The following is a 25010-nucleotide window of genomic DNA, read 5'->3' as shown; positions in this document are numbered from 1 at the left end:
AAAAGCTATAATGGAAACTACTACTTTCTAAGCAAATCAAGTTCCACTTAGTAAGTGCCCTTTTCAACCCACTTACCTACCATTTCTGGACTTTAGCCATTCCCTCCAAACTAATATCCTGAGATCAAAGTTCTAGCCCTAGCATGATGACAGGATTGTCTATACATGACAATACACAGCACAAGCCTGGATGATGTGAACTTCTTAAACTGAAAACTGCACAACTCCTTTCTTAAGGAAATACACAGTTAAAAGTCACGTTCATTGATCTGATGTAATGAAGGGACAAAACAGCAAAAGGAACTGGTGGTATGTTCCAGGGATTGGCCTTCAACCCCAAGGTTTAAAAAAAACCTTAATCTCTAAGATACATTTGGTTTTCTGAAAGCCAAATGCACTTTTGGGGTGCCTGGGTGGCTCAGCCGGTTAACTGTCTGACTCTTGGTTCAGCTCAGGCCATGATCTCACGGTTAGTGGGATATAGCCCTGCATCAGGCTTCATACTGATAACAGAGAGCCTGCTTGGGATTCTCTCTCCCCTCTCTCTGCCCCTTCACTGCTCAAGCACACACGCTCTCTCTCTCAAAATAAATAAAATTTAAAAATCAGTGAATAAGCAAATAAATAAATATGCACTTTTGACATTTTGGAATTTATTTTCTAACAATTGCTAATGTTTACAGAATAAAAATAAAACAAAGGAACTTCTTCTGTATTATGCCTCTAACAATGTGCCAGGCACTGTGCTAGATAACTGCAAATTATTTCTAGTTCTCACATAACCATAGCATGTCAATATTAGCCTTCTTTTACAAATGAGTTTAGTATTTTCACTTTTAATTTTCATAAATCTGACAACTACTCATATATATCATATACAATTTCAAATATAAACTCACTGACGTTATGGCTCATTGCCAAGGTTCAGATGACATATTTAAACTTAGGAAATTAATATGAATGGCCCCTGATTTAGAACATGAATTCCAGACCAACAACAAAAGAACCATAATGTAACAACTAGAAGATAGTAAGAATACCTCGAACTGCTCCAGTACTCCAGGTCCACAATACCCAGATCTTCTTTTTTCCTCTTATCATGTACTAACTTTTAACACAGGATATAATTTACTCATATACTAAAAATATTTTTTATCATGTTTTCTTCAATAGATCCCACAGGTTCCAAGAGGTAGGGATGGGATCTGTGTTTGCTTCACTGATAATTCCCAAGTACACAGAGCACCACCTAGCTCATCAGAGATGCACAAGCATTTACTGAATGAATACCATGCTTAGCCAACCCCATCCCATCACTGTTTCCTGGTGCTTACCTGAGTCATCTCCCCTAATTCCTGGTAGCCGAGGTTGCAAGAACACTAACACACTAGGCTACCTAAATTATCAATGTGAGGTTAAAGACTACACTAGTGTTGTTTAAGACATTATTTTTCACTCTTAAGATGCAATGTAAGTGTGTTTATAATATAAAGTATTCCAATTTTAAAAACTTATTAATTTAATTAAAAATTAAACTTACCTTTCCACAATCCATTCTGGCCGAATTACCTTTTCCCCCTTTAATTCTTTAATTTTGGCATTTGGAAGATTTGTGGCAATAATGTGTGTTGTTTTGGATCTGGAATAATACACATGGTATTGGCCTCCATGCAACATCATTAGCTTTCGCAATTCCTCAGCAGAAGGATCTGTAAAATTAGTATTAAAACGCGTTAAGAGTTTTTTATATAAGAGCCGTAGCTGAATGATCCCTTAAAAAGCCCAACTTGAGGAACACCACTGATTCACTTTCTCCTGGGCTGTGTTGTCAGTAAACAAAATTGGGAGGTAAGTCACAAAGTCATAAGGCTATTTTGCTTTAGCATATCCTCTTCCCTGGCTACTAGAGACAGTCCACCAATAAAAAAGCACCTATTGCTAAGAGATGCCCAGAGTAGATAGGGACTTCAAGTAATAAATCTAATACTAATAACAGAGCAGGCACTTTAAACTTTTGATCACTTTTGCTACATAACCTTGATGCTGGTTATCTTAGACTTTAAAAAATTAACAAGTATAAAATCATTCATAGATCAGTTTACAGATACTCCAGTTAATCTTACACCTTCCTCCTTCAGAGTACAATAATGGGTAAGTTGCTCATACTTACTATGAGCAGACTTACTATAGAACTATTAAAAGGCTTTACCCCTATGAAGCTTAATTTTTATTTATTTAACATTTTTTAATTTATTTTTTGAAAGAGAGAACAGGGGTGGGACAGAGAGAGGAAGAGAGAGAGAATTCCAAGCAGGCTCAGCACATCAGCAGAGCCCAAGGTGAGGCTCAATGTCATGAATGATGAACCTAATTCAAGAGTCGGATGCTCAACCAACTGAGCCACCAGGAGTCCCAATAATTTTTAATTTTATTTAAGAAAATATTAAAAAAGTAAAAAGTCTTACTCAATCTCTTTCTTTGTTTTGTAAAAATTTTTTAATGTTTATTTTTGAAGGAGAGAGAGACTGAGCATAAGCAGTGGAGGGGCAGAGAGAGAGGAAGACATAGAATCTAAAGCAGCTCCAGGCTCTGAACCATCAGCACAAAGCCCAATGCAGGGCTTGAACCCACAAACTGAGATCATGACCCGAGCTTAACTGACTGAGCCACCCAGGCACCCCTCAATTTCTTAATATGAACTTGTGCCAAAACCAAAAAATAAAGTTCAACACAAAAAAATACAGAGAGAGAGAAAGAAACATCTTTTTCAATTTTGTTTCAAATTAATTTTTCTTAATTAAATCATAGAATCAATGTGACTTACACTTCCCATAAAAAGTCAGACTCACTAAAGTTATGTTATGACCAGTATTACTAACATCACATTAAACTAATTATTTTCAATAACTTGTTTATTCCACCTATTATCCTAATGAAAGCTCTAATCACACCTTCCTCAAAACAGCTGGGAGGGGGGAAGTAAGGGGGAAATGTCACTGGAGGCTTATGTATTTACTTTGTTATTTAAGCAACAGATTTTCATAAGCTCAAACAACACAGGTCAAAGTATTTAAATAGACACTTTTATTATGATAACTACATATTTAGGGGAGTTTTAGTCTTTAGAAGAAGAAAAACACTAACAAAGGACATTTATATAGATATGCCAGGTTTTATCAAGTCTTGGTAAATTCTTATAGTGTAGAATTCATATGATGCTACTGATTACACACACTACTACTGTCCAATAGAAATATGTGAACCACCAATGCAAGCCACATATATGACTTTTTAGATCTATTAAGTTACAAATGTTACTAAAATTAATTTTACCTTTTACTACGTTTAAGAAGCTGACTAGAAAATTTTATCATTTCGACATGTAATCAACAAAAAAACTAATTTCACATTATTTTTTTTATACTAAGTGTCTAGCACATATTTTACATTTACAACATATGTCAATTTAGACTAGCCACATTTCAAGCGCTTATTAACAAATGTGGCTAGGGGCTACCTAAATTTAACAGTGCACTAAAAAGAGAAATGAAAACTTTTAAATAAAATTAATTCAAAATTCATAATGGAAGGTTTTCAGGGCTTAAGGATCACAAAAAGTAGAGCATCACAAGAAGTTAATGTAAAACAGTAAACATTAAACAGCTAGCCAGTCAGAAATCTATAGTTTACTATTTTCTTTCCCTAAGATTAAAGAATTTGGCTGACATAATAAATAGAATAGTAAAGGCTAGATACAACATAGTAATATGGACAAATACCAAACCCAATAAAAAGCAAGATAATGCAAAAACGTAATTACAAGTTAATCTACAACTTTCCTAAACCAATTCTAAATGTATTAAATGATTTAAAAGAAAACAGGCTCACAGAACACATTACTTTTGTATACACATACTTGTGAAGGATGTCCCCTCGACAACTTGCTCTCTAAAATCAAAATGCTGCAGAATTCTGGAACTGGAAAACATGGACCTACTGGATAAAGTTGAGAAGGCTTCCTGAAGTCCAATTCTGCAATTGCAAACTCTTGCATATTTTTCAGTGTGAGGTGGACAATGAAAACCAATCTAGTTAAAAAGTAAGATCACATGAACTCTGGTGTCAGAATGACCTGGGTTTAATCTTGGCTTTAACATTCTTTATCTTCATGACTTTGGACAAGTACTTAACTCCTTTAAGCTTTATTTTCTTTGCATATAAATAAGTTTGGCACAGAGAAAATGCTCAATATAAAACCTGTCATTATAAATAATAATGACAGCAGAACTCCTTTCAAGTAATGTATGACATGAGGATCCTGCCCTAGACCCTACAAAAAATGGTAGAAGACACACATATGCTGACACTCGGTAGCCCTAATTTTTCAAACATAGACTTGCTACTAATGCAGTAAGGACAGTAGCCAGGGACCACTCCACCAGTCCAAACAGCCTGGCATGCATGGTGGCTGCCCTTATTTTCATTGCTTTCTGATATTTTTTAAATAGTATTTCTCTCTGATTTTGTTTCTTCAGCAGAACATACTCCTACATTAAGGGTTCAAAAGAATATTAACAGCTCTGAAGATGTACACAATAAATTCATTTTTGTGCCTGATACTCTTTAAATTCAGATGTGGGCTAATTAGAGAAAAATGTTTGAGAGATAGTATCCAACCCCATGAAATCTCTAGGACACTAAATTCTGTGTAACCCCATTCCTGCAATCTACTACACCAGTTAATTTTCTTCATATTACTGATAACAATCTGAAATTACCCTATTTGTTTACCTGTTTGTTGCTGGATTTCCCCCTGGAGCATGAGCCCCTTGAGGGCAGGAACCTTGTCTGTTTAGTTCACTTTCATTCGTCAGGCACAAAGCAGGTTGTTTTTTTTTTTTTTTTTTTTAACATATTTACTAAATAAATTGGCATCTCCCAAGCATCAAAGACTCCTGCCTGGAGTTTTCGCCCCCTTAGCAAAAGTGGAGCATAAGCAGTATTACCACTTTAATTCTCAAAATATTTATTCAGTAATTCAACAAATTAGGCCATCACAGCACAAGGTCCAAAGAGAGACTGAGTGCGTTCAAATCCTAGCTCCATCACTTGCTAAGTTGTGTGAACCTCACGCAATCTAAGTAACTTCCCAGGGCCTCACTTTTCTCATTTGTAAACTGGGAATAATAGTGCCACAGAGGGCTGTTGTGGAATTAAGAGCTAAAAATTGTAACTCCTAAGAAAAGTGCCATGCGCATATTAAGAATTATGTATCAGCTGTTACGAGTATTATTATTGTTCCCATCTCTTATCCCAAAATCAGAAAGGAAAAAACTCTTATGGCTGAGGCTGCTCTCTACCTACAAATCACTAAATTTTTTCAATTTGTAACCCCACCTATAAATCCTTCTCTTGTTGCCCACCCTCCAATACCTTTTCCTTCAAGAAAGTCCTTGATGTACTGGCAAAAATAAGAAAAGAAAATGAAAAACCAAACCAAAGTTATGTTCAGAGAAATTTTACCCCCCAAATTTACAACTGATGTTACCCTCTAGAGAATTTCAGAACTCCTTCTAGAGAATTTCAGAACTAAAAGATCTTTAGAGATCCAATAACCATTTCATTTGCCACATTGGTATAAATAAACTTAAGTTAATCCAACTGGACCAATTCAAACAGTAAACAAAATTATCCCTCAACCCTCACTGTGCATCTTCACTGAACATTTTATTTTTAAATACAGTAGAATATAAAAAAAATTACTTAATCACTGACAAAAATCATCACCATAGATTACCAATGATGTCTTGGGTGAAGATCCTTTAAATAAGAGTATGTCTCTGAGGTTCAGCAGCTCCCAAAAATAACTACCAGAAGGAAAAAAGCAAAAAAAAAAAAAAAAAAAAAAAAAAAAAAAAAAAAAAAAAAAAAAAAAAAAAAAAAAAAAAAAAAAAAAAAAAAAAAAAGCACTGGCTCTAACAAATGATTAATATTTATTTGTTTATTTATTTATTTATAGAGCACATGTACAAGCAGGAAAGGGGGAGAGAGGGGGAGAGAGAAGGAATTCAAAGAAAAAGGCACTGATTCTAAGAAATGATTTTTTAATATTTATTTATTTACAGAGTGCATATGCAAGCAGGAAAAGGGGCAGAGAGAGACAGAAAGAGAAGAGAAGGTATATCCAAACAGGCTCCATGTTGTCAGCACAAAGCCCTGACGTGGGGCCCAATCCTATGAACCATAAGATCATGATCTGAGCCCAAATCAAGAGTTAGACGCACTACCGGCTGATTCACACAGGCACCTCAAAAACTTTTTTATAAAGGTACACATGCCAATCAAATTATTTCCAAAGATATACTAAGTTTTTCAGCAAGCAAATTACTGTTCCTAAGTGCACCTAAAGTTTTTATAAACAGCATCAACTTAAGGCAGATTTATAGGAAGAAAAAAAAAAAAGATCAGAGAGTTTAATTTTCCAAAGTCACACACAGCTAGTGCAATAGCTACAATTCAAGTCCAGGTTTCTGTCTCCAAAAACTCATACTTAATAAGCCTTAACATGTGCTACATTGGATAGGAAAGACCTGGTTTCCAGCTGCAGTGTGACACTCAAAAGTCATGACATCTTGGGCAACTGACTCCTCCCCCTTAGCCTCAGTATCCTCATTACAAAATGAGAGACTAGACTAGTTGACATTTGATTCCTTACAAAGCTACTGCATAATTCTATGTACTAACCATTATCTTCAGCAAACAAAACTTGAAGACTGTATCAAAAATTTGTGAAAGAAAGCAAATGAAGGAGGAAGAGAGAATCCATGTGACAGTACAGAGCCTCATGTGGGCCTCAATCTCACAAATCGTGGGATCATGACCTAAGCTGAAACCAAGATTCAGATGCTTAACTGACTGAGACACCCAGGTGCCCCAGTTTTTTAAACAGCAAAACCCTATTTCACATGAACCCTTACCAAAAACAAACAAACCCAAATACCAAACAAATAAGAGTAATATAAGACTTTATTTTGAAAGTTCAATCTGTAACATATACTATTACTTTGCATTCCAGCACAGTAGTGAGAAAATCCTGATTTTCTCTATTAATATTTTCAACTAGTTAAAAGAAGTTATATTCCAAGGTCTATGTAAATACTACACAACCTAACAACATTAATATTAATAGGACTATTAATATTTTCAACTATTTAAAAGAAGTTATATTCCAAGGTCTATGTAAATACTACATAACCTAACAACAAAAGGTACAAAACATTTCTAGTAAATGGTATACTTGAATATTTGTTTCATATATCTGTTTTTAGTGTACTTTAAAATACATATCATTTTAAGACTAAAACCTTTCAGGTATTTTGGAACTTAAGTTAATAATCTATTTAAAACAACTAGCAGCTTTAATTAGGCATCCAACAACATTTATTACTTATTTTATCTGGAGACAGGAACCTTATTTAATCATAAGTATATCCTCAGTACTGATATTTTCATTTTTTTTTAAATGTTTATTTTTGAGAGTGAGAGAGAGAACGACACAGAGTGCAAGTGGGAAAGAGGCAGAGAGAAAGGAAGACACAGAATCCAAAGGGGGCTCCAGGCTCTGAGCTGTTCCCACAGAGCCCAAGGCAGGGCTCGAACCCATGAACTGCAAGATCATGACTGGAGCCAAAGTTGGATGCTTAACCGACCTAGCCACCCAGGTGCCCCCTCATTTTAAGCATATATCACTGAGAATTTAGTAAGGATTTCACAAATGCTTTTTTTTTTCTTAATACAAGATATTCTATCAGACAAAAATTTCTGTGAGAACAGAGAGCTGACAAACATTTGACTGAGTTGAACCTGGAAACTAGGATTTGATATACAGATAAACAGAGGAAAATTGGTGAGCAAAGTTACTAAGAGGGAAGAGATGTGGCCATAGAGTTGAAAGCACACTTTCAATGAATTAGGAATAACTTAGTTTGAGAGCTGTAGGATGAATTCGCCTCGGGATCACACCTAGAGGACATGGCAGGGTTTGAATTTATGCTCCTGGGTCTTAGAGAAAGAACTAGGACCACTGGATGGAAGCTATAGGGATGCACGTTTTAGCTCACTAAAACACCTGCACCAAAATAAACTGGCTTGCCTCCCAAGACAGTATACCGTCACTGGAGTCACTGCAAGGGGTGAGTGGTGGCTTGTCTCTAACTCAGCAACACTGAAGAAGCAATTCATAGAAGAGACAATGATTAATGTGAAGATTTAAATTCCCTTCTAATCCCAAGATTCTGAGTCTGTGCTCGAAAACAAGGATCAGCAAACTAAAGCCGTTGGGCCAAATCTGGCCCACCTGTTTTTGTAAATAAGGTTTATGACATACTACTCTCATTCATTTAAATACTGTCAATGGCCGCTATGAGGGCTACAACAGCAGAGCTGAGTAACTGCAACAGAGAGTACATGGCCCACAAAGTTCTGGCACTTCACAGAAAAAGTCTGCTAACCCTTGATCTAAATATATAGCCAAAGACTACTACTTTATGAAACCAAAAACAAAATACAGTATTTGTTCTAAATATTTCTACCATCCATTATTTCAGATACTACTCAGAGAGGATAGGGTAGTTTATGCTACAGTAACATATGACCTCAAAATCACACTGACTTACAACAAAGGTTTATTTTTCACCCATGAAACATTTCCATCCTCTGCTCCATCATTTCCATGGAGCTGTGGCTCCATGCCATCTTAACTCTGACATCCAGACTGATATAGCAACCTCAATCTAGAACACTGCCAGTATTGTGACAAAAGAAAAAGAGGGTATAATGAGGCACAAACTGACTTTTAAAGCTTTATCCCCAAACTGATCTATACCATTTCTGCTCACGTTTTGTGAACAGGAAGGGGAAGCAGATTTCAGTGAACAAAAATACAATCCACCACATAGCGTACTTGAAAATATTTACATAAATGCAGGGAGCCACACCAGCCTTGCTGGATGACAGTAAGAGTGAGGAAATAGCAGCGTTTGCACAGCTCCTGCCATGAGAAACAAAAAACTGATACCTCCTTCTGCTACTGCTGGCTCATGTTGGAAATGAGTCTGCTGGTATTGACCAGGCCTCACAATATTCCAAATCAGACCAGTATTTCCCACACAGATTCCTCATGAGGAAAAGTATATTCCTGCCTTTTCAAAAGAGATTTTAGATGAAAGCACTGTGGATGATTGTCAAAAGGCTCTTTCTATGGGCCTTGTAGACCCAAGACTTAGATAATAAAGGGGATTAAGAACACAAGAGTTACAATTGAGCCTGGCCTGAGACAAAGAGCCTAATTTAGAGTTAAGGAACAGATAAGGGCAGAACTTAAGTTAATACTTATACCTTTTCTAACTGGTGATGTATGGCAGTCCCTTCCCTGAGGCCTACTTTCTGCAAACCCCTTCCCTTACATTGGCAGTTGGGATGAGGATAGGTAAGAGGAGCTAAAACATAACCCAAATACAAAGGCCGACACATTTAGGGCCTCTACAGCTGTTTACACATTTAGCATCAAGTCAAAAAAAGTTTCCACAAACAACTTATTAACCAGTTCAAAATCATTCATTCTCTTGTGAGCCAGACAGAATGACTCCCAGCCTATCTATACACCTAACCTATGACCTAATCTTAGCATTATTAACTTAGAACAAATATGTATGTCATCCTGTTTTTCACTAAGAATACCATGTTATTTCCTTAGTTGTAAGATTTACTCAACTTCACTATGACTGGAGTAGTCCTGCAAGAATACTTCTGTAAAACCTGCTTCTGTACATTTTCCAAAGCATCTTATCACAAAGAGTTATCCATTGTAAAAATTCCTTTTTCTGATGTCAGGTTATCATTTGACCTATGAATAAAGACACCAAAACCGACAGGACAGAGATACCTGCCTGGTGATCAGAAAGAATCTCGGGGCTCTTTCATTCTATCTCTCACCGACACCATCCATCCTTCAGGGACCCTGGACTGGCTGGAGTGGGTCTCCAGCACATAAATAATTTGTTTTCCTTATTTCTACAACCTATCTTATCAATAGCATATATCAATACTGATAATCAGCCTAAAAACAAAAAAAAGCAGAGTCACCTTAGTAATTTCATGTTTCCTAAGATAAATAATATTAAAGCTCAGAATTACTTAAAGATTACTCTCTAACATAAAACATGCCTACAATAAAAAATACAGGAAACAGAAGAAAATACATCAGTCATACATAGTTCTATGCCCCAAAAAAGAGAACACTGTGATATATTTGCATGTTTTTTCCTGTACGTTGTTCCTCGACTTCTCATTTTACATCCTACCCTTTCTCATTTACCAGAAATGTTTGTTATAAATTATCCATAGTTATCTTTTGAATTGTTTTTTAATGCTTATTTTGAGAGAGAGTGCGCAAGCAGAGTGTGCAGGGGGGGAGGGGCCAGGAGAGAGAGAATCCCAAGCAGACTCTATGCTTTCAGTGCAGAGCATGACATGGCTTGATCTCACGAACTGTGAGATCATGACCTGTGACAAAATCAAGAGTCCACTGCTTAACCAACTGAGCCACCCAGGCTCAGTTTTAAGTTACCTTCTAGATGGTATAATTTATAACTAAATTTCTATTGTTATACAATGCTGTGCTTTCAAACAAAACAACATAATTATCTTTTATATTAACTTAAATTGGGAGACTGATGAGGCTTATGACCTTAGAATATACTCTCAGAAGAACTGAGCCTAACATTCTAAGAACAAAGCCTCCTCATGTATTTCACAATGCCATTTTCCAAAGCAAGTATACCAACTTATACTCTTGCCCCATCAATGAATGGGTTGGCTATTTTTATCCTCCGTATTGGTATTAGGTATATTCACATAATTTTTTGAAATTAAAAAAATTTGCAAAAAACTTATCCTGCTTTCTTATACATTTTTCTAATAGTAAAGGTGAACATATTTATATGTTTGTAACCCAGGTCTATTTCCTGAAATAAATGGTTTTTGAAATCTGCTCTTTGATCTACTGGGATCTTAATGTTTTATTTCTTATGATTTTGAATGGATTAAGCTTTTTGCCAGTCATCCAATTTTTTGAAATAAATTATACTGAATAATTCTACCCCCTCCCCCACTTATCTGTGACTCTTTATAACTTAGAATATTTAAAGTAGTGCTTAAGTGCTAGGCTGTTCTAAGTGATTTATAAATATTAACATAGTAATTTATAATAAAGGATACACAAATGATATCTAATTTACATACCAAATTTATATACACAGAATTTATTTCTGAGCAATTCTAAACCATGCATCTGCCTATTCCTATACCAGTCACCTTGAGTTTTAAATGCTTATAGCCTTGTATAATAGATTTTGACAAGTCAGAGGAAGTTCTCTCCTCATTGTTCTTTTTCATCATTGCCTTAAGGTACACTGTTGTGGGGGAAATAAGATGTAAGTCAGATAATTTGCTGTAGCAGGTTGGCTAATAATTAATGGAATTAATAAGGAAAAAGTGTTGGGTTTGAAGAAGTATTGCTGTTGTAATAAAAGGATTTCTGGCATTCTAAAAACCCAAACTATTCACCAGAACTTCTTATATAAAATAATAATGGGTGTTCTTAATGACAACGAAGGCACTCTAGGATCCTAAAGTATCTTCTCAAAGTTTAAAATTATTCCACAATAATCCTGTTAATTTTACAGCATTCTATAGAATGTTCTGAATGCAACTGAAGTTCAGAACTAAAACCAACCCTAGTAAGAGACAATCACACACAGTAAAAGTAGAAGGCATCTATCACAGGACCACAACTTAGGCCTGATGTTCTGCAAGTGAAATCCCACTACAGTATATAATTGCTACAGAAACACATGAAGAACATTCTCATGTCTCTAGGCTCATTTTAGAAGAACAGTTTTGGTTATCTGGTTAAAACAAATTCTAAAAATAGACTTTAGGAACACCTGGGTGGCTCAGTCCATTAAGCATTTGACTCTTGGTTTCAGCTCAGGCCACGATCTCACGGTTCATGGGTTTGAGCCCCACATCAGGCTCTGTGCTGATAGTGCAGAGCCTGCTTGGAATTCTCTCTCTTTGACCCTCCCCTGCTCACATCCCCTCTCTCTCAAAATAAATAAACTTAAAAAAAATTTTTTTAGCATCTTGCACAAAAGCTTTCCTTGATAAATCTCTAATGAGAAAATATTCATCATGCGCACCATTTCATTGTATATATCCAAAGAGCTTGATTAAATGTTGGTTGTGCTACATACATGGTAGAAAGAAGTAAACCAAATGGCTGCATACACCTCCTTTGGTCCTACAGTAGTAATATCCTTCATTATTTCATTATTTCATTTGAGTCTCACAATCCTATAAATTAGAAAAGATAATTTAGCATAGTTACTGATAAGGAAATAGAAAAAAAGTAGGTGACTTGTCCATAATCACAGAGCCATTGTGCAGACCCTTTTTGTCTTCTGACTCCTAACTTTTACTCTTCCTCCAGTAGCTATGCTTACTCTCCTGACTCCTTTCCTCTCTAACTACCTTAGAGTTACCACATTCAGCTATAAGCCACATACACTTAACCAAACAAAAACTGAAGAAAAGATTCAAAAGCCTAGAGGGTCTTGAGTAACTATCAGATGCAAATGTCTATTAGACACTGGCAAAAATACAGTGGGTGGCATAAATAAATACAGTAAGTCTCTCCAATGTTAGAGGTTAAATTCCTACATCTCTGATTTACAAGATCAGAGCCTCATAGAAAATGAAGGAAGATATGTATATATAAAAAAAATTCTGGAAAGCATACTTTTCTCAATAAAAATTAGATTTTTCACCATTAAATGGGTCTCTTTTCCTAAGCTATCACATTCATATGTTCAGAAAACACCAAAGTAAGGTTATTAAAACTTTCAAACAAATCCTTGTCACTTGAAATGTAAGTCTGTCATACTTGCATACTTATTCATTTTGCAATGCATGTCAACATATTTGCCTGCCCACCTGTTTTTTCACAAACCTCAGCAGTGCCAAAGCCATGGTACCTGGTCTTTTATCTACATACTGAAAAAAAGCACAAAATAACAAAAGAACACCTCTTGCCATAGTAACTGTCCTGATCCCACTCCACAGAAGAGAGCAATTACAGTTCATGAGATATAATACTAGCTCACTCTCGGAGCTTTCACCAAAATAGACATGCTCAGGGCCTATCTCCCAGAGATTACAATTCAGTAAAAGACTACAATGTGGCCCATTTCTTAATTAAAAGCTATAAATTCAAGAAGACTGAGCTAAATTAACATGAATGAAAAGATTTTAACCTTATGATATACAAATACAAATCCTGTTATTCACTCATTTACTCAACTAATATCTATTAGCCATCTTACAATGCACCAGGCAAGGCTCTAGGCCCCTGTGATACAGCAATGATCAATTGAGACTCATGTCTGTGCTCCATGGTACTTCTATTTCACTGGGCAGACAGAAAATAAGTCAAATAAATGATACCAGTTCAGGTACAAACAAATTCTATAAAGAGAAATAAAGGTGGACAAGGGGTTGCGAAAGCAATTGAAGGGCAAGGTACACATATCTTAGATATGTGTGGTCAGGGAAAGTCTCAAAGGAGGTGACATTTGAACAGAGATGTGAGTGATGAACACCTGGGGACATCAGATGGAATAGCAAATTTAAGGCCCTACAGTGCTACCTCTGATCCACGTTTGGCTAGGAGCTACTACATAAAATGGACTTTCTGATTCCAGAAAACTTAAAACAAAATATAAGACCTGATAATATAAGACTCAGGTGTCAAAATAAATGTTTCTAGCAATGCTGCTATGAAATTTAAATACTATGGATTGGCTGAGGAAAGGAGGCAAAATCTAATTTAATCTGAGTCTTAATGGATGAATAGAATTTCATTTCACAGTAGTGAGGAAAGAAGATTTTCCCAAGAGGCAAAAGCATAAATGGAAGAGAAGAAACTACAAAGAAAAAACCCAAAATATCCGAATAAGCCCAATGACCAAAATCAGAGAATATAAAGGGGAAAATGCACATTACTATCAGGACAAGAATGCCTTTACCCTCTCTCATTTAGAAAATGCTTCTCTGTGGGGATGAGCACTGTGTGTTATATGGAAACCAACTTGACAATAAATAAAAAAAAAAAAGAAAAAGAAAAAGAAAAAGAAAATGCCTCTTTATCCAAGACCAGCTTAAAAAGTCAATCCCTCTATGAAGGATTCACTAATTCTCAAAGGCAGTAACTTCTTTTCTGTGTTGCAACCCACTTTCCTTTGTACCTAACTCTCACAGAATCCACATTCTTCATCCATCCCACATTTCAAACCATCTCTGTTCAAACATAGTTCCTAACACACAAGCAGCATAGAAAATACATTTGTTCGGTCAACTAAGGTGAAATAAAATGGGATGGAAGGTCCACAGATTGGAAAACTCAACAGAGTAAAGATATCAACTCTCCTTAAATTGATCTACAGGCTTAATGTAATTCCTATCACAGTCACAACAAGGTTTTTTTTTTTTTTTTTTTAAATAAACAAAGACAACCTTATTCTAAGATTTATATGGAAACACACTGAACCTAAGAATAACTAAAACAATCTTGGCAAAGAAGAAAATGGAAGCAATCATTCTACCTAATATTAAGGCTTACAATACAGATCATCAAAACCATGTGGTATCAGTGAAGAGACACACATGCATCAATATAATAAAACAGAGAACCCAGAAACAGACCCAGATATGTCCAACTAATTTTTGATAAAAGTGCAAAAGTAATCTAATGGAGGAAAGATAGTGTTTCAACAAGCAGAGCTAGAGCAATATCCATAGGCCACCAAAAAAATAAATAAAAATTAACTGAAAATGAATCATGCGCTTAAATGTAAAACATAAAACTATGAAAATTTTTAGAAGAAAATAGGTGAAAATCTTTGGAATCTAGTATTAAGCAAAGACTTGAAATGAAAGCACAATCCCTACAGGTAAAGATCAATAAACTCAACCTTATGAAAATTAAAAACGATGCTCTGCAAGAAACCATGTGAAAAGAATAAACGACAAGCTACAGACTGAGAAAAAATATCTGCAAACCACATATCTGACAAAGGAGTACTATCTGAAATATATAAAGAACTCTCAAAACTCAACAGAATATAAAAGAAATTAGAAAATGGGCAGATATGTATAGGATTTCACTGTCAAGGACATACACATAGCAAAAAGACACATTGAAGGATGTTCAATACTATTAGTTACCAGGCAAATACAAATTAAAACCACAATGAGACAACACTACACATATCAGAATATGTAAATTAATTTAAAAAAACAAAAACAAAAAACCAAATTGTCTGTTTACCAAACACCGGTGAGGATGCAGAGCAATTGCAACACAAATAAAAACCACAATGAGATAGGACACACCTATTAAAATGCTTAAAAACCACTAAATGCTAAAAAGAATGTAGAGAACCGGTAATAAGTTACGAGTCACTAAAACAGAACAGCCACTGAGGAACCATTTGGCAACTTCTTAAAAAAAACTAAACAGGCAAATACCATATGTATGACCAAACAACAGACCTCTTATATTCACACAAAACCTACACAAATGTTCAGAGCTAAAAAACAGAAAATTATCCAGTTGTTCCTAAAATTCTTTTAATGTTTATTTTTGAGAGAGAGAAGAAGAGACAGAGAGAGACAGAGCCTGAGTGGGAGAGGGACAGAGAGGGAGACACAGAATATGAACCAGGCCCCAGGCTCTGAGATGTCAGCACAGAGCCCCAGGCTTCAAACTCAAGAACAGCAAGCTCATTAACCTGAGCTGAAATGAGACATTTAACTGAATGAACCACCCAGGTGTTCCAATAATCCAGATGTTCTTAAAATGGTAAACGGTTAACAAACTGCAGAACCCTCATACAATGGAATACAACTCAGCAGTAAAAGGGAAAAAACTACTGATATATACAACTTGGATGAATCACTAGAATATTATCCTGAATTTAAAAAGCCAATACTTAAAGGTTACATACAGTATGTTCTTTTTATGTAGCATTCTTGAAATGAAAAGTCTAGAAATAAAGATCAGCTTAGTAGTTAAAGGGACTAAAATAGGGCTGAGAGCAGAAGGGAAGCAGGTATGGCTACAGAAGGGTAGCATGAAGAATCTTTGTGGTTTGGAAACATTCTCTATCTTGAACATATCAATGGCAACTTCCTGGCTGATACTGTCCTACAATTTACAAGATGTTACCATTGAGATAAATTGGGCAAATGGTTCATAGTTATCACTGTATTATTTCATATAAGGCATGTAAATTTACAATTATCTCTAAAGAACTTAATTTAAAAAAACAAAAAAAAAAAAACAGGATGGAAGGTGAAGAAGTTAACTTTGGCAGGGAAAAGATCCTTTTTGGGGGAAAAAAAGAGAACTGGGTTGACAGAAGCACAACAGTCAAAAGATGTAGATTCTTTAATCTCAAATTCAATGTTAATTGGTTTGCAAGAACAGGAGTCACTAAAAGAGAAGTGCAGGTGGCACACCTGGGAGCTTTAAAGGAATCAAGAAAACTTGGAATGCTGGGTGTTTGCATGGCTCAAGCATCGGACTCTTGGTTTTGGCTCAGGTCATGATCTCAGGGTTCATGAGTTTGAACCCCATGTCAGGCTCTGCACTGGCAATGCAGAGCATGCTAAAGAATTCTCTACATCTCAATCAAAACCACACTGAGATACCACCTCACACCAGTCACAGTGGCTAAAACAAACAAATCAGGAGCCTACAGATGCTGGCGAGAATGTGGAGAAATGGGCACCCTCCTACACTGTTGGTGGGAACGTAAACTGGTACAGCCCCTCTGGAAAACAGTGTGGAGGTTCCTCAAAAAATTAACAATAGAACTCCCCTATGACCCAGCAATAGCACTGCTAGGAATTTACCCAAGGGATACAGGAGTGCTGATGCATAGGGGCACATGTACTCCAATGTTCATAGCAGCACTCTCAACAACAGCCAAAACATGGAAAGAGCCTAAGTGTCCATAACTGACGTATGGATCAAGAAGATGTGGCTTATCTATATGATGGAATACTACATGGCAATGAGAAAGAATGAAATCTGACCATTTGTAGTAACATGGATGGAACCTGAGGGTGTTATGCTGAGCAAAGTAAGTCAGGCAGAGAAGGACAGATACCATATGCTTTCACTTATAGTAGGATTTGGAGAAACTTAATGGAGGACCATGAGGGAGGAGAAAGGGAAACATAGCTGGGGAGAGGGAGAGAGGCAAACCATGAGAGACTCTTGGATACTGAGAACTGAGGGCTGATGGTGGCTGGGGAGAGGAGAAGGGAACGATGGGCATGGAGGAGGGTACTTGTTGGGATGAGCACTGGGTGTTATATGGAATCCAACCTGACTATAATGAAAGAAAAAAATATAAAAATAGAAAAACAAAAAAATTCTCCATATCTCTCTCTCTCTGCCTCTCCCCTGCTTGCTCTCTCTCTCTCAAATAAACATTTAAAGAAAGGAAACCTGGAATGCTGAAGTCTATAGGGAGCATGATTAAGAATAAATAATACAGCATTTCCTACTTGTCTGACTTCATCTAAAGCACTAACAGACTACTGCTAATTCATTACAGAGGCTGTTGATTCTTTTATCTACAGAGTATTCACTAGAACTGAAAATATTTCTAAAAAAATTATCATCATCACAATTTGCATGTCTCTATGGAATTCAACATAACGGAACTTTACTTGTAGAATTACAATAATGTAATCTAAACAGTAGTAAAAATTAATTATTATTCATATTCTAAAGAAAAGGACAGGGAAAAATAATGAAAAGGACAGGGATAAAACTGGCTCTGAATAAAATGGCTCCAAAGAGAAAATGTCTTATGGTCACACAAAAATTGGTGACAAAAGTAGAATTAGAATTCCAGATTCTCAACCGTGGTAGTGATTACTACAATTTTTATTTTCTCCCTCACACAAAGGATCTCTTTCTTATATGAATAAAGGTACCACTGGAAATTGCGGACTTCCATAACTGGCTAATGTAACAAGCAATGTTTCTTTTTTTCTTTTTTTTAAACATTTTTAATCTTTATAATGCATCTTATGAAAGTCAGTGGAACCTGAATGTTCCAGGATACTTAAGTAGAAAAGTTGAATGTTGTGAACTTTCCCAAAGTTGCACCAGCATTCACTGTGAGATAGCATTCTTAGACTAAATTCATTATCAAAGATGCCTGATAAAACTCAACCAGGAAAACACTTTCAGTTAATTAAAACTTAATTTTAATTCAATAAATATTTCTTGAGTGGTTAATGCCCAGTCACTGTAGAGACACCAGGATACAACGGTAAAGAAAATGTGAAAAGTTTATCTCTCACTCTAATCCAATAAACAGGCAACTACAAAAAGATCCAATAACTGCTAAGGAGCCATAGCCCCAAAGGAGCAGAAATCACCTACCCCAGTAGGAAGACAATCAGACAAGTTAGAGGAAGTGATGTATAAAGAGACCTTAAAGGTAAGTAACAGCCAGCTGAGAAGCAAAGAGGGATAAATATAACAGAATTACACAGATATTTACAGCCATTCACTTACAGTAAAGTGATCTTAAGAAGAGAGAAATTCTCAAGAGAATGAAAACTTTAGTAATAAAAGCTGATAGCAAACAGGCAAGTGATAACTGACTTTACAGATCAGAGAAAGAGAAAAATCTAAGCTGGCTATGTGGAAGCACACAGGAGTCTGTTTGGTGCCAGTGAATGCAACAGAAAAGCACGAAAACGAGGCACTGGGATCTCCAAAAGTGGGCAGGTGAACAGGTCATGAAACAAGATGTTTATGGTTTAAATTTCATTTAAGAGACCAATAAGAATTCCAGACCTCTCCCACCCACAAAGAAAAAAACTATCCTGTCCCTTCCAGGGAGTGGACTCAATAACAAAAGGAATATAGGAGGGGAGAAGTGAATATAGGGGATGAAAAAAACAGAACAGGAAGATTAAATGAAACTGTTTCCTAAAGTGTGAGAATTGTGGCCTCTTTCTTCTCCCAGTTAGGTTTATACACCCTTCTATAAGCAAGATTCTGGGAAATCTAACACACACACCACCCTCCTCCCTCATCAGCTCAGCTCAAAAGGACCTATGGATAATTACATTTGAAAACCTACCAGATTCCACTATACTGAAGCTCACAGTGTACACGCCCCACACATGTGTGAGGAGCTTCCAATCAGGTGGTTAAGAAAGAACACAACTTTTAACCTCCTTTGGCTTTTTAAAACTTGATAAAAATTGAAATAAAAAACACAATGGCAAGTACAGATGGGATGAAAAGGAAAAGTCCAAGACTCCAAGCAGAGGATTTTATCATTTTCATATATAAGATAAAAACAGAATTTAAAACAAATGACACTCAATCCTAATGCAAATACATGCCAAAATAGGATATCTAAAAAGTAAAAAGTACTCAACCTGTATATCCATTAACATAAATGGCAACTCCACTAAAAATTGTAGATGAAGTTTCATCCTTCTGTAGAACAGCATCTGATCGAAATTGTTCCTCCAATTTCTGGACCTTGGCAGCCATGTACCCATCCTGCAATTTTAAAAAAAGGTAAATCAATCACAAGGTTATATTTTCCAACCCTCACTCCCATTTTCTTTACAGAAACTTACATTTAAAAAAAAAAAAGGACCTTATTCTATGCTAGTGACCAAACTATAATGACACTGGGTATAATTATAAATATTCACCATAAGGCAAGGCAATAAAACAGGCTTTTCTCTCTGTCAACTCAATTCTTAATTATTTTGTCATATTCTTATAAGTTACTTTAATAGTGAGAAAAGGTAAGACAAGAATAATAAATTTAATGCTATAAAATATTGTTCTTAACTACAAAATCAAGCAGAAGTTACACAGAAGTTTAAACCAATTAAAAATTTAGCAAGTGCTAAGAGTATATTTCCAATCGGTTTACACTATATTCTGAATACAGGAAACTTAAAATTAGTAAAATGAAACAGTTCAACAAACCAGTATAGCCCTCCATACATGTAGATAATATAATAAATGATTCAGTGGCCAAATACTGGATCTAATCACTCTACTTGATAGCAATAATTACTTTCATTAGAGAACATCAACCTCAGAAAGAATATAAAAACATTTCTGTTAAAGACCTATACAGATCTTTGAATTTAGCTACACTTTCCCTGAACAGTGACATAATTAAGCTTAATTATTTGCATTATCAATTGTTTATTGATTTTACTTTACTGATAAAGAACTATCCATTAGATCTTTAAAATACAATAATAGATATCTTAAAAGTGGTACTTATTTCCTCCAAAATGGAAATTATTTTATTGTTTTTGATTATTCAGATATTACATGCTCACTGTGGGAAAAAATTTTTTTAGAAAATATAAAGAAAATGTAAATTAGGTATAATCCTATTCACTGTTAACATTCTGGGATCTTATTTTTAAATTTATTACTAAAATAATAATATACAGGATTTATTATTATTTTAGAATATACAGGTTTTACATAAACAGGATCATACACAATCCTTTATAATGCCCCTTTAGTCAAGGCCATCTCAAGTTAAGAAATAATAAGCTAAATAATGGCTGAACAGTGTTTCACTGCATAGTGATCATTTATTTGACCAATCCTCTATCTACTACAGTGTATCTTGTGTTTTTCTGTTTTTCAGTATTATTAGCAATGTTGCAATAAAATTACCACAAATAAATATTTGTACACCAGAACATTTATTTCCTGAAGATAAAATAAAGTTTGGGTGTTAGAAAGTTTAAACAAGCTTTCAATACATTGTGAAAACTCAGAACAGGTGGTATCTAAAGTGATTTACAATTTTAAAAAATGCCTTAAACCACACTCCAACCTTCAAGAAGAATGAAAAATACCTAGACAATAAAATATAATTATTCTTATTCTTTTAAAACACACCCAGTTTTCCCAGCCATCATTTGCAGCTCGCCTCCTCCCTCCACCTCGTCTCATGGTGGAGCGCCTGTATTAAGGGGGAAAAAAAAACTGTCAATATAATAACACAGTACTAACTGACATTTTATTTCAAGTCAAGAAAAATGAGAATTTAAAATAAACTCAAATATATTCAAGTTGTGAGAGTTAAAACTTTTCCCTAAGCATAACATTCTCCTGCTTCACAAGTGAAATTTGTTCCTAAAACATCCTTCTACAGATAATTATCAGGTTTAAATTATAATTATTATAAATTTAAGTTGTTTACAGCAAAACATTTATGCACTCCTGTGCACCAAACCTAATATACACTTGCATAAAACATCACCAAATTAGACTAACATGGCCATGCTTGTTAGTATTAACTAGTATTAACAGAACCCGAGAAAACATTTTCCCTCATGAATTGCCCTCTAATGTGGCTCTTAAACTGTCTTTACTATCACATACTAGACACGTAAGAATGCAGTCATAGTGTAATTCATCTATTACGCAAAAACTCCTAAAAGAAGTCAATTAAAACAGCACATGTAAGGGAGATTATGTAGGATTAGCACTTATCACAAACTATTAAATCTGACATTCTCCTTAAGGCTACACTTGACCCACTATCCTGATAACTTACCCAAATGACGGCTTATCTCAAGGGTTAGGTGCCTTAGTGGCTAGCAAGGTATCATATGGTTCAGAAGTCAGAGCAGGCACTAAATGAAACCTCCTGATAAAACTCTTCTAGCCACACGCTACATCTTGAGACAGGACTGCATTATCCTTCACAAAATTAACTCACCCTCTATTTAGGTTACTTTTCTTCTACTATGTAAGTTAATATCAATTAATATGTTGCAGGAGAAGCTCTGTATGTTATCCAAATCAAATTAGCTGTGATATGGCTTGAAGGATTTGTTACTGAGTGAAATCTTAAAATATGACACTTTAGACACACACACAAGCAGACATTTTCTTTCAAATATTTCTATACTTGATAAATTGGTCAATTTATAATTTTTCCTTGCTGACATTTGTATTATGAATTTTACTGCCAGCTCTTAAAAGGAGCCTAAAAGATGTAGAGACCGTCTCTTAAAAAGGGAACACCTATATAGAGAGACAAGGGACATGAGCAAAGAGCTCTGTGAACAAAAGGCAAAGTGACTGATTAATCCAGATTAGGGGATGTCAATGCTCGCAAAGAGCTGGTTTTGTTTTCAGTTTGACAAAGAGGTAGGGGCATGACTACCAATGTGCTCATTATGAGTCCCAGAACTGCCATATTTGCTCTGCTAAGTACTTTTGTTTTCAAGAGGTGTACTTTGTCCAATCCCTCAAGACTTCTCCCTTATGTTAAAGGAGTAGGGGAAATGTATTAACACACAAGTTCTTGACTTCGTATTAACTTTGAATCTATATATCTGCTCTTACAAGTAAAGAGTTTGGGAGTTCTGGATGTTAAGGATGCATAGTCACAAAAATTAAAGGCAACAATTAATCAGCTAAATGAAGGTAAGTTAAAGACTATATTATTCACTGAAGATCTACTGGGTAACTACTGCAAAAGGCCAGTATGAAAAATCCTAATCAGTGGTTTAATGAGGGTAGGAAAGTATGAACAAAGTTGTAAATTTAAAATTTTTTTTTAAAGTTTCTTCCTCCACTTCAACGTAAAAAAGCTATCCCAGACAAATGTTTAAGCTTTGAAAGAGACTGAAATCAGTAATTTCTTCCATTTCAACAAATTTGATCAAGAACAGCAAACTTCTGTTGATTCAGAATTCAAATAGCAAGATACCAAAAAAGGGAGAAAAGAAACAAGAAGATATTTTATACATTCAAATTCTATTTTTGAGAAAACTGCATAACAAAGAGTTAACTAGGTTACTGGGATCAACCTTCCTGCTGAGGAAGAGGAAAACTAAACAAAACATTATTTTTTAAAAAACAAAATAATGAAAAATTACTGGGCTGAAATTTAGAAGATAACAAAGAAACCCTGCCAGCTCACCTATCCTCCCCACGTTGGGACAAGCTTTTTCCTCGGAGAGCATGTAGCAATTATAAGAGGGGCATGGCCATGTTTTTGAATAAACCGAGCACTAAGAGAACAAGAGCTGGAATTCAAGGGTCCTCCAAGCATAGAGAAATCTCCACACTTGGGATTAGGACTCTAAGAGTAAGTAAACTGGAAGTAGACAAATCTAATTTTGCCTAAAAATGTAGCCTAGCCTGCCTTGGATTATTTCAACCTCTGAAAGTAAATTAGATGATGCCAGACTAAAGAAAACAAATACATGAGGGTCAAATAACATGCTACTAAATAATGAATGAGCCAACCAAGAAATAAAGGAGGAAATCAAAAATACACAGACACATGAAAATGAAAACACAATGGTTCAAAATCACAATGGTTCAAAATCTTCGAGAAGCACCAAAAGCAGTTCTAAGAGGGAAGTTTATAGTACAGGTCTACCCCAAAAAGCAAGAAGGATCTCAAATAAATAATCTAACCATACACCTAAAAGAGGTAGAAAAAGAAGAAAAAACAAAGCGTCAAACCAGTAGAAAGAAGAAAAATAACAATTAGAGCAGAAATAAAATAGAAACTAAAAAATAGATCAATGAAACCAAGAGATGGTTCCCTGAAAAAAAAAATCAACAAAACTGATAAATGTTTAGCCAGACTCATTAAAAAAGAGAGGAGCGCCTGGTGGCTCAGTCAGTAAACAAGCATCCAACTTCACCTCAGGTGATGATCTCACGGTTTGTGAGTTCAAGCCCCACACTGGGCTCTGCGGTGACAGTTGCAGGCCTGCTTGAGATCTCTTTCTCCTTTCTCCCTCTCTCTGCCCCTCCCCTGATCACTCTCAAAAATAAATGAACATTAAAAAAGAGAGAGAGGAGGGGCGCCTGGGTGGCTTAGTTGGTTAAGCGTCCGACTTTCGCTTAGGTCATGATCTCGCAGTTCGTGGGTTCGAGCCCTGCGTCGGGCTCTGTGCTGACTGCCAGCTCAGCCTGGAGCCTGCTTCAGATTCTCTGTCTCCCTCTCTCTCTCTTCAGATTCTCTGTCTCCCTCTCTCTCTCTGCCCTTTCCCTGCTTATTCATTCTCTCTTTCTTTCTCTCTCTCTCTCTCTCCAATAAACATTAAAATTTTTTAAAAAATGGAAGAGTAGAAATAACACCACCACAGAAATACAAAAGATTGTAAGAGAAGATTTTGAAAAATTATATACCAACAAATGGGACAACCTAGAAGAAACAGCTAAATTCCTAAAAACATTAACTTCTCAAAACTGAATCAGGAAGAAATAGAAAATGTGAACAGACCTATTACCAGCAATTAAATTGAATCAGTAATCAAAAACTCCCAACCAACTGCAGTCCAGTATCAGATGGCTTCACAGGTGAATTCTAGAAAACATTTAAAGAAGAGTTGATACCTATTGTTCTTAAACTATTCCAAAAGCCAGAAGAGGAAGGAAAGCTTCCAAATTTATTCTGTGAGACAGGCATTACCCTGATGTCAAAACCAGAGAAAGATACTACAAAAAAGGAACTACAGGTCAGTATCTCTGATGAGCAAAGATGCAAAACTTCTCAACAAAATATTAGCAAGGTGAATCCAACAATATGTTTTAAAAAATCATTAACTATGATTTATAATGGGATTTATCCCAGGTATGCAAGGGTGGTTCAATATTCACAAATCAATCAATGTAGTACATACATCACATCAACAAAAGAAAAAATCTATGATCATTTCAATAAATGCTGAAAAAGCATCTGACACAGTTATAACACCCACTCATGATAAAGCAGGTTTACAGAGAACATATCTCAATACAATAAAGGCCATATATGAAAAAGCCAGTT

General features: G+C 35.6%; 1 protein-coding gene across 3 annotated transcripts in view; it reads right to left on the bottom strand.

The window, feature by feature from the left end:
• Window positions 1-25010, bottom strand: part of REV1 (REV1 DNA directed polymerase) — a 94729-nt gene that overhangs the window by 43465 nt on the left and 26254 nt on the right. For 2 of the 3 annotated variants that reach the window (XM_039217983.1, XM_039217984.1), the window contains exons 2-4: window positions 21107-21170; window positions 19597-19723; window positions 1541-1709 (exon numbers count right to left, since the gene is read on the bottom strand). In XM_039217983.1, coding sequence (XP_039073914.1) covers window positions 1541-1709; window positions 19597-19723; window positions 21107-21160 — 350 coding nt within the window. In that variant the 5' untranslated portion in view covers window positions 21161-21170. The remainder of the gene's footprint in view (window positions 1-1540; window positions 1710-19596; window positions 19724-21106; window positions 21171-25010) is intronic. The other variant, XM_039217985.1, reaches the window with a different exon arrangement.

The sequence above is a fragment of the Hyaena hyaena genome, unplaced genomic scaffold (assembly GCF_003009895.1).
Source record: "Hyaena hyaena isolate Hyena2069 unplaced genomic scaffold, ASM300989v1 scaffold_731, whole genome shotgun sequence".
NCBI lineage: Eukaryota > Metazoa > Chordata > Mammalia > Carnivora > Hyaenidae > Hyaena > Hyaena hyaena.
This window is presented reverse-complemented; position numbering and strand designations above follow the sequence as displayed.